This window comes from Chanodichthys erythropterus, chromosome 24 (genome assembly GCF_024489055.1).
Source record: "Chanodichthys erythropterus isolate Z2021 chromosome 24, ASM2448905v1, whole genome shotgun sequence".
NCBI classification, from domain to species: Eukaryota; Metazoa; Chordata; class Actinopteri; order Cypriniformes; family Xenocyprididae; genus Chanodichthys; species Chanodichthys erythropterus.
The window spans coordinates 21,103,479-21,114,690 of NC_090244.1; the positions used below are offsets into that span (position 1 = coordinate 21,103,479).

Sequence of the window (11,212 nt, forward strand, 5' to 3'; positions counted from 1 at the left end):
GACGGATTGGTGTCGTAGTGCCAGACGATTTCATTAAATGTGTAGCTACTTTACATTAGCCATTTACCTGATACTCTCCTAATTTGGGAGTCAGGAACAAACTCAACCTTTGTTAAATAAATAATGAACTAACGGACTGAGTTATGAAGTTTACAATGCACCATGAAAATATATTGACATCATATAGTTATTCATACATTTAATACAAAAAATTCAATTCAAACATCTAAACTACTGCTACTTTAGTGTCCAAATACTCTTTGGGGCCATTGAATTTAGGGGTAAATAGAATAGTGTTAATATTATTAAGAAAGAAGATTAACTTGCAAATCATTCTTGGGAATCAGGGATCTTTATTAATAAAATTCACATTTTCTTTTGCTTTCTATTCATAAAAATAGTTTTGTTAAAATAAAAAAATATTGTGCAAATTCAAAAGCAACATTCCAATGCACAAACACATCCCTCTTCAGTTTTAGTGGCTCATCAGTGAACTTACAGTCCATTATACTCATGCTTACAATGGCCAACAAACAGAGGCTCTGCCTGAATCCCTCGCCTGCAGCAACACAAACACAAACACAAGATACATCATTTACATACATGTGTGTATCAAATGATACAGTAGGTTTTATAGGGCTAATAGTAGTATGAAATAATGGATTTTGTATGTGTAGTGTGTGACTGTAATAGTCCAGAGGTTGATTAAGAATATATTTCAATACCTTAGAAGTTCACAGCGAAACTTTTCCAGGCGAGGGAAGGCCAGATCTGCGTTCAAAGTTTTTTCTTCATCACTCCACAACCTCTCAGCTGCAGCACAGGCCCTCGGCCTTTAATACAATCACAAAGATCAACATTATGAAAGATTTTGCACCAATAATAATAATATTATTAATTAATGATCTGTATATGTTGGCATACCACAGACGTGGGGTCAGATTGGTGGCGTCGACATATTCACCCCACATGGCGACCTCTCCACCGATCACCAACTTCTTTTGCTCTTCTGTCCCTAAATCATACAAGAAAATTTAATCAAATACACTCTGAAAAAGGTTCTTTATTGGCATCCATGGTTCTTTATAGTGGAAAAAGGTTCTGTTTTTCACACTGAGAAAATAATGGTTCTTTCAGGAAGTGTTCACTTAAAAGCTCTTTAAGTAAAATAATGTTTAAGCCCTAAAAATAATAAAAACTAAATAAAAATAAAGGTGAAAATAAATATTTAAAATGTATTATGTATTAATAAATTATATTATGTATTTTATGTATTAATAAAAATAACTTATTTTGCTCTTCTGTCCCCAAAACATGGAAGAATATGCACAAATTTAAAGAAACACAAAAGATATACACAGAAAATACACCACTGCACTACAAACAAAGCAAACAAAATGGCTGATTTCATTAAATAGCTGATTTATCATTAATCAGAGCTAACTGACTAATTCTGTAAACTGAATTTACTAAATTAATTCAACCACCAGCCCATAAATTAGAATCAAATGCATCTGAACCAGGAAATGGCCATTAATTGCCCATTTGCTTTTCTATTTTATACCAAATATTTAAACTTTGACCCCAGCCTAACATGCTGCTCCACACACCGGAGAAATTCTGGGGCTGCACTGCGTAGGAAATACGCCAGTCCTGGCCGAAGCTGATGTGGTTGATGTACCAGGGGGCAGAGAGCAGAACCCTGTGCCCAGCCTTGGTCATTTTGCTCAGTTCAGCCTGGTATTGTTCACCCTTCCAGATCTCCAGAACCGTGTCCTGTGGAATCTGAGACAGCGTACAGACAGGAAACACTGGGTCACAGGCATTATCGGCCTCTGTAGATTTATCAAAAATGTCTGCTTTATAAGTCTGCATAAATGCATCGTTTTTGGGCTTTTATCGCTTTTCATTGAGTGTATATTTGAGCGAGGTGGAAACGAGATTTTTAAAATGTTGCAAGCTAGACTCAAACTCATGCAAAAAATGCAACATTTTTGAGCTTTTAACAATTTTATTGTGCATATTGTGGAGCAAGGACAGGAAATGATGGGCTAAAGAGGTGGAAATGAGGATTTAAAAATGTTGCAAGCTAGACTCAAAGTCAAAAAGCCCAAAAAAGCACCAGAGCTCAACGTCTTAACCACTAATCCACAATTCTGACATACAAAAAAAAAAAAAAAAGATTTGTGCATATATGCAACATTTTTGGGCTTTTACCAATTTTATTGAGTAAATTATGGGGTGGAAGAGGTGGAAATGAGATTTTAAAAATGTTGCAAGCTAGACTCAAACTCAAAAAGCCCAAAAAAGCACCAGAGCTCAATGTCTTAACCATTAATCAACAGTTCTGACATACAAATATATATATATATATATATAGTGCATAAATGCAACATTTTGGGGCTTTTATCAATTTTATTGAACGTATTGTGGAGCGAGGAACGGAAATGATGGGGTGAAGAGGTGGAAACGAGATTTTTTAAAATCTAGTTAGACTCAAACTCAAAAAGCCCAAAAAAACACCAGAGCTCAACGTGTTAACCACTAAGCCACAGTTCTGACATTGTTTTAATTTGCTTTATATCCTTTGGGAAGCTGGGCTTGTGTTACATGTATAGACATGCTTCAACTCAAAAGTCGACTCTTGGTTGACACCTCCTGGTAAGAAAGTGCTTTGCAATGATTGTGACAACATGATTTCATGCAGCATTCTGGGCAAGATGTTTGTTTGATTCTCACTTAGCAGGACACACACTTTCACACTGGACTAAATTAAAATGTTAAATGTAAAAAAATAGCACTGCACTGAGACACAGCACTGCAATCTCTTGTACTTGTTAGTGTTTTGCACTTATGCTCTGACCCCTAAAGGCTAGGGGCCGCACGATGTAGTAGCGGGCCCAGCTGTGAGTGGGTATCGGCAGGTCGAGGTAGAAAGGAGCCGCCAGGATGACCTTTAACCCTGCCTTAGTCACCCGGCGCATCTCGCACAGGTAACATCCCTGCTTCCAAACTTCCACCACATACTTCGACCTGGGCTAGAAGAGAAGTGTCTCATTCTGGTTAAACCACACGCACTACTTTTTGAGGTTTGAAAGCAACCAATGTAGAGCAGATTTCTACTCACTCGTTCATGGTAGTCAAACACGTCCTGCCAAACAATGGAGGTTTTGTTGAGAGCGGCGGTTATGTTCATTATACTGAAGAGCATAAAGAGAGACATACAGTAAAGACACAAAAACCACAGACACTGTGTTCATGTTTGTTCATAATTTTAATCTCAAGAAAATGTATTTACTAAACACATTAGTTGAAACAGATATGCTTATACAAGATTTTTTTAAATGGTTCAAACAAGGCTTAACGCATAGAAATAATAATTTTAGAATATGGGACTTGTTAAAATTTAAATGTTTCATGTTTCAAATATATAAATTATAATTATTTATAAACAGACCAGTTATAAAAGGTACCATGAGGAAAATCAGCCAACAAGTGATGCTGTTATTCTACATTTTTTAATATATATTAATGATAAAGAATTTAAACTTCTGACGTCTGTTCTAAAGTTTTACAGTAGGTTCATTCAAATGGTGACAGTAAACATTTATAATCATAAATATATTTCAATAATAATAATATTTCACAATAATGCTATTTTTACAGTATTTTTGGTGAGAATGAGACTTTAAAAGAGATTTAAAAATCTTTCCGTACCCAAACTTTGAATGGTAGTGAAGGTAGTTTTTGAAATTTAAAACACTCTCACAATTCTACTAACCTCTCCATATAGAATGATTCCAGTTTGGTAAAATCCATCCCAAAGCCCATCTTTTCCATAAACTTTCGCACATTGGGATTGGACAGCCTGTTTGAGTGAATAACTTTGTTATAATTTTCAAATAAAAATACCACCTTTGTGCTAATGCAGTCACCCAAAACGTGTGTCAAAAGTGCTTACCAGCAGGCAAAACTGACCTCATCCCCTCCTAAGTGAACATACGAGTCAGGAAAGACAAATTTCACCTCTTTCAAAAGGCGTTCCATGAACTTATAAGTGGTGTCTACCGTTGGATCGACAGGTCCAAATGAACCAGAGGGCACATCTCCCTTGTAACAAGGTGTCAAGAGATCTGGCTGTCCTGATAATAAGGGACAAGCGTCATTATTCTTTGTAGGAATTTCAAATGGATTTACTAAAAAGAAAGAAAGTTGAAGGTACCAGCATTTCTGCAGTAGCATTAGTATAGAGTACCGGGTATATTCGGTACCCGCTGATAGACACTGCTTTCGAACGCTCTCGTTCATGTTTGTTTGAGCATCAAAGGTTTCTATTTACAGTGCGTTTTTACAAGCGTTGAGAATTGTAGCCAATCACAATCATATCTGTTGAGCGTAGGTCACTACGTTAGTCAGAATCTGCTTAAAAACGCACAAGGTTTCATTTTTGTTCAACGCTTGTGCAGCCTTTCATTGTAACCAACAAAGTTTAAACACAATGTAAAAAAAGGTTCTTTTAATTAAGACAGCTTTTTTGTTATTATAATGGTTTTCTCGAGAGTGTAGAATTCAGTGTGCTTTAGAGATTGACACCCTTAGTGATTATAAAGAGAGGACTCTTCTCTTGCTTTCTGTTTATTACCCATTCACAATCTGAATACAAGTTTACTTTTTCATGCTGCTAAGTACACTGCAAAGTTTCTGGATTACCAACCGTATTTAAATGCGCGATTGAATTGGAAACTGTGATGACTGATGACTGATAACCAATGGATGAGACAAAATGGGACATCCATTTATGCTGCCTTCATGTGCCCTCCCATTTTGAAACTTGAATGCGATTAGCTTGTAATCACAACTTCAGGAGTGGGAATTATCAAATTTCCGACAACACGTGAAGGCAGCGTTAATTCAACAGTTTTTGCTCTGGTACCAAAATTTGAATCAATAACCACAAAATTTTACTGGTACCAACTACTGAAATTTTGTTACCATGACAACCCTAATTCTTTAAAATTATTATTTATAATATCTGATTTCATATTCTTCTAGAAGATGTGTGCAGGGTTGGGTGTAAGGCATTACAAGTAATGCGTGTTATGTAATCAGATTACTTTTTTCAAGTAACTACTAAAGTAACCCAATTACTTTTAAATTTACAACAAAATATCAGATACTTTCTCAAATAAGTAACGCAAGTTACTTTTTTCCCCATTTACTGACTGACGCCTGCAGAGGTGTTGTGTGCGCTGTGAGAACATGATGGTTATTGTAGTTCAAGACTAAATGTGAGCATTTACTCATCTCATTTGCACAAAACAGATTCAGTATTCTTCAAAATTTATAAAAACTGCGAAATGCAAAGTCAGAATATTAAGCAAACATGCAATAATTAAATATGTTAAATATTAAACAGCACAGCTGAAAGGTTTGCTTAAGTGGCGCCCTCTACTGTACAGGCGTGAATTTGCATTTATTATTCAGTTCACTTTTGGTGTGAAATGGCCTTTAAATTTGCCAAAAATAGAATTTTTCTGTTATTAAAAAACAAATTGAACAAAGCAAGCCCAGCCCAAGTGAGAAAAAGTAACGCAACACATTACTTTCCATAAAAAGTTAACTATGTAATGCAATTTGTTACTTTTTAGGGAGTAACGCAATATTGTAATGCATTATTTTAAAAGTAACTTTCCCCAACACTGGATGTGTGTGCGTGCGCGTGTTTTTGTGACATATCAGGACACAAAAGTGTATAATGACATGGGTATGACATAGGTATTACAAGAAGAGGTGACTTATGAGGACATTACCCCATGTCCCCACTTTTCTAAAGGCTTATAAATCACACAGAATGAGTTTTTGTGAGAAAGTAAAAATGTGCACAGTTTCCTGTGATGGTTAGGTTTAGGGGTAGGGGTAGTGTAGGGCGATAGAAAATACTGTTTGTACAGTATAAAAACCATTACGCCTATGGAATGTCCCCACACTTCACAAAAACGAACATGTGTGTGTGTGTGTGTCAGTGTGTGCGTACCTTTCCCCCATGACTGAGTGTGTCCAGGCGAGTCAAACTCAGGTACGACTCTGATGCCCCTCATTCTAGCATGTTCAATCACTCTCATCACATCTGACTGTGTGTAGATATGAGTGAACGGATGAAAAGCTCCCTAGAAGAAAAAGATATGTTTTGTTATTGGTCACTAAAATTATTAAAAATAATTTCTTATTAATTGAAATTACTCAAATGACTAAAACTAAAATAAATTAAAGCTAAAAAACAATATTTTATAAAGCAAAAATTAATAAAAAAGAAAAAACGATAAAAGCCCATAACAACACAAACAAAATAACTGAAAATATAAAAATAAACGCATATTTAAAATATAAAAAAATAATATAATAGTATATGAATAATACTAAAATAACACTGTAGCTACCTTGATATATAGAGTATATATTATATGTACAGCACCTTTAAAGCCACTACAATCAATATAAACAATAAATGCATATAACAACTTTACTGCAGGTGATTTTACAGCCTCTCTACCTTATTGCTGAGGTCAGGAAAGGTGCGGCTCTGATAGGGAAAGGAAGGGTCATCCACAATGTGCCAGTGAAAGACGTTGAGTTTACTGTAGGCCATAGCATCCTAAGGAAAATTAAAATGTAATTTATTTTATTTCACAATACTTAATACATTTATTCATAAAGGAACTAAATTTATCAAAAGTGACAGTAAAGACATTTATCATGTTACAAACGTATCTATATAAATAAATGCTGTCTTCCTACTCATCAAAAAATCTTGTAAAAATTTATCAAGTTTTCCAAGAACATTGATAATAATCAGAATAAAATCAGCATGTTAGAATGATTTCTGAAGGATCATGTGACACTGAAGACTGGATGATTTAATATAAAAAGCGAATACATACCAGGGTCTTCAAAATAGCATGGAGGGGTAAATAATGCCTTGAAGTGTCCAGTAAAAGCCCTCTAAATGGAAAACGTGGGAAGTCTACAATCTCTGTCTTGTTGACAAAATACTGAATGGAAAGGTGGAATAAAAACATATTTAATATACTGCTTCACTATAGCAAATTATTACAATCACATGACTGAATACTGTCACACAAAACTTACAGAGCCATAATCATCCTGGTACACAAGCTGACTGAAGGACTCCAGACCTGATTTTCATGTTTTATAAGTTGATAAAGACAAATATTTAGTTAGTGCTTTTGGGTATTCAAATATATAAAATGGTGCAATATGTAAGATTTCTGTCCGCTAGAGGCCTATTCAAAACAAAAGTGTAGCTTGATGACGCCAAGTTTGAGCACTGAATCTTGGGACATGTGGTCTTCACCTCAACAGACGGTGGAAATAATCGGGATCGAAGGCAATTCATCTGCAATAATGAACGCGATATTGCGTGGCTTGTCAGTGAACTACGGCTCTGTCTATTAAATGCCGCTCCATTTGAAAGCAGGTGATGGCGATTTAGTGGTAATCAGGGAACCGGCTTTACTGACGAAATGCGCGTGACAATCACCCAGCCCTACATTTGAGGGTGTTGAAAATGATGTTATAACGTTACTCTGTGCGTTCGCTCGGCGGCTGCTGTGAAACACTGTTGCACACTGCAGTAAGATGGATCGATATTAGAATGTCATATTAAATACTGGATGGCTTGTTTTGATAAATGGCATGCAATTAATTTGAAAATGTATTGTATGATGGAGAAAATGCTGTATTACTGTTACTAAAAATAAAGCTGCATCTGATTATGCTATGTTAGCTACTTCACAAAATAGTGTTTTTCTCTGAGATATGGTAAAGCGTGGTACTCGCAAAAAAAATCAAGAAAATTAGATTTAAACAATAAGACTAAAAATGTTGAGCTATATAACAATAATTAGTTTTCTGTCTATAAATATATCAAAACAGTTGTTCCCTTGCCTATTAAAGGTGCCATAGAACGTCTTTTTAAAAGATGTAATATAAGTCTAAAGTGTCCCCTGAATGTGTCTGAAGTTTCAGCTCAAAATACCCAATAGATTTTTTTTTATTCATTTTTTTAACTGCCTATTTTGGGGCATCATTATAAATGAGCCGATTCAGGGCTGCTGGCCCTTTAATTCTCGTGCTCCTCACCCACGGAGCTCACGCTTGCCTTGAACAGTGCATAAACAAAGTTTACACAGCTAATATAACCCTCAAATGGATCTTTACAAAGTGTTCATCATGTATGCGGCATGCATGCGTCGGATTATGTGAGTATTGTATACTGTTATATTGTTTAATTCTGATTTTGAATGAATTTGAGGCTGTGCTCCGTGGCTAACGGCTAATGCTACACTGTTGGAGAGATGTATAATGAATGTGTTTATGAATTATACAGACTGCAAGTGTTTAAAAATGAAAATGACGACGACTCCTGTCTCCGTGAATACAGTAAGAAATGATGGTAACTTTAACCACATTTAACAGTACATTAGCAACATGCTAACGAAAAAGACAATTTACAAATATCACTAAAAATATCATGATATCATGGATCATGTCAGTTATTATTGCTCCATCTGCCATTTTTCGCTGTTGTTCTTGCTTGCTTACCTAGTCTGATGATTCAGCTGTGCACAGATCCAGACGTTCTGCCCTTGTGTAATGCCTCGATCATGGGTTGGCATATGCAAATATTGGGGGCGTACATATTAATGATCCCAACTGTTACGTAACAGTCGGTGTTATGTTGAGATTCGCCTGTTCTTCGGAGGTCTTTTAAACAAATGAGATTTATATAAGAACGAGGAAACAATGGAGTCTGAGACTCACTGTATGTCTTTTCCATGTACTGAACTCTTGTTATTCGACTATGCCGAGGTAAATTCAATTTTTAATTCTAGGGCACCTTTAAAACATGAAAATATTAAAGCGTCTTTGGTGTTTTCATGGTTTCTACAAAATAAAAGCGGAAAACGAGTGTAACGCGGGTATGACACAATTGACAGGCGACTCCTCACACGTCTTGGTTAAAATTGCAATTTTCTCATGATTTACAAATAGTTGCAAACATTTGCGATATTGTAAGTACTCAAGTGAACAAAATATATAACACTGGCCTAGTGGTTTTTGGATATTTTACTGCAAAATTCTTACATATTGCACCTTTATGCACAAATGAAAAACACTATAGCTTGTGTCACACCTCTCAGAGATCCCCATACAGTCACTGATCTCAGAACAGCCTGGCCATCAGACACACTCAGGTTATCTGCAACAACAAAACATGTTTAGAATGCCTTAGCCTATGCTTTATACGCCATAAAATGACAAAAACATATTTGTTTTTTGAATGTGGAAAGTGTCATTACATGCAGATTTCCTCTAAAATGACTGTAAAAATAAAAGGTCAAAGGTCAGCAGAGGTTTCATTTCAAGATCACATGATCAGGAATCACTCACAGCTCTCATCTGAATCTTCGTCAGGGTAGCCATCACATCCTCTGCTTTTGACACTCACAGACACCACAAACGGGTTTGACTCCGGCCACAAGTAACGAAGCCCATTGTCTGTTCAAATAAACGTTACACATTATTTTGTATTGCAAAATTGTTTATTTGACTTGAATTTAGACGAAGAACAGTAAAAACATGTTTGTGCACATAGCTACACTTTCTGAATTTCCTTTTAAAACATCCTTTCAAACATAAATAAAAAATAAATGTTATATAGGTTTATTTGAAAGAATTAAGAGAAGTTTCATGTGCATTGTTCAACTGGTCGAGGTTGATATGGGATTTAGAAAGTAATTAGTAAAAATTAATGCAATAGCACCTTAATCTAATTAGACTGGTGAAGATATAATTCAATTAATTACTTGTTTAGAGTGACTTAACCAACACTTACACGGAAGTACATTTGTTTCATTCATTGCCAGACAGGCATAAACCAACCTGTTCCCTTTGTAAAGTCAGGGAATATGATGGAGAAGTATCTCCTGAAAGCAGCATCCAGGACGGAGCATCCAGACTGCGCAGCCGAGTCTCTCCCGTAAGTGAAGGAGAAGAGCTGTGGACTCAGACTGTATCTGTCGGCGGACTGAAGGATCTCCTGAGGAAGCGGCCAGACTCCATCCACTTGCTCCACTGTGAGACTTACAACTGCTAATAAGAGCCAAACCTGCAGACGACGAGAGTACGTGTCGGTGTAAGCCATGCTGCTGTCGCTTCAGTCGAGTTTTAGTGCAGGTTTGTGTGCTCCACAAGGGAAAAGCGCTGGAACTGTGACAACACCAGTCATATGACAGGTAGCTAGTGTTTTTATTCAGCTGACCTGAACTCAGCTGCGGCGATTCTCATTGGCTCAGCTCGAGTCACATGGGCTATTTCCGGGATAAAATAAACAAATAAACCCAACAGAAACTATGAATTGCGAGTAATATTGAGAAGGAATTGTGAATAATATTGTTTTAAAACGTAATTTGTTGGTTTATTGTTTGATCTATTCGTTCTTAATTTCCTCAGTTATTTTATTTTATGCTATATTCGTATTTTTTGTTAATATCTAATTGTTTCTATTGTTATTTTACACAATATTATTCTAATATATTATATATTATAGGCACAATATTTTTATAAAATTTCCCTGTCACTGTTTATTGTTTGTGCTGATATTCTGGTAATATAACATGAATAATCAAGTAGGTCTACTTTGAAATTGAAAACTAAATATGAGTCAGAAAAAAGCCTCTAGAGGGCGCTAAAGTCAAACAAACTTTTAAATTCTACACTTAATGGGTTCACCCAAAAATGAAAATAATGCCATTTATTACTCACCCTCATGCCGTTACACATCCGTAAGACCTTCAGAATTAAGATGTTTTAGTTAAAATCCGATGGCTCAGTGAGGCCTGCATAGCCAACAATGACATTTCCTCTCTCAAGATCCATTAATGTACTAAAAACATATTTAAATCAGTTCGTGTGAGTACAGTGGTTCAATATTAATATTATAAAGTGACGAGAATATTTTTGGTGCGCCAAAAAAAAAAAAATAAATAAAAAAAATAAATAACGACTTATTTAGTGATGGACGATTTCAATACACTGCTTCAGGAAGCATCGAAGCGTAAATGAATCAGCGTATCGAATCATGAAGGCCCTTTCACACAGGACGCGGTATGCGCTGCGCTGCACTATGAAA

The 11,212-nt window shown here is 35.8% G+C and overlaps 1 protein-coding gene across 3 annotated transcripts in view; it reads right to left on the minus strand.

The window, feature by feature from the left end:
* Positions 1-10,340, minus strand: part of hexa (hexosaminidase A (alpha polypeptide)) — a 15,128-nt gene extending 4,788 nt beyond the window's left edge. Inside the window, exons 1-14 of one of the 3 annotated variants that reach the window (XM_067379528.1) lie at positions 9,964-10,340; positions 9,472-9,579; positions 9,215-9,280; positions 7,147-7,193; positions 6,939-7,049; positions 6,551-6,652; positions 6,035-6,167; positions 3,962-4,142; positions 3,782-3,868; positions 3,128-3,200; positions 1,611-1,785; positions 925-1,015; positions 726-833; positions 500-559 (exon numbers count right to left, since the gene is read on the minus strand). In XM_067379528.1, the coding sequence (XP_067235629.1) occupies positions 500-559; positions 726-833; positions 925-1,015; positions 1,611-1,785; positions 3,128-3,200; positions 3,782-3,868; positions 3,962-4,142; positions 6,035-6,167; positions 6,551-6,652; positions 6,939-7,049; positions 7,147-7,193; positions 9,215-9,280; positions 9,472-9,579; positions 9,964-10,225 (1,604 nt within the window). In that variant the 5' untranslated portion in view covers positions 10,226-10,340. Of the gene's footprint in view, positions 1-499; positions 560-725; positions 834-924; positions 1,016-1,610; positions 1,786-2,863; positions 3,039-3,127; positions 3,201-3,781; positions 3,869-3,961; positions 4,143-6,034; positions 6,168-6,550; positions 6,653-6,938; positions 7,050-7,146; positions 7,194-8,622; positions 8,719-9,214; positions 9,281-9,471; positions 9,580-9,963 lie in introns of those variants that run through there. The other 2 variants (XM_067379530.1, XM_067379529.1) reach the window with 2 other exon arrangements.
* Between the last annotated feature and the right edge of the window lie 872 nt (positions 10,341-11,212).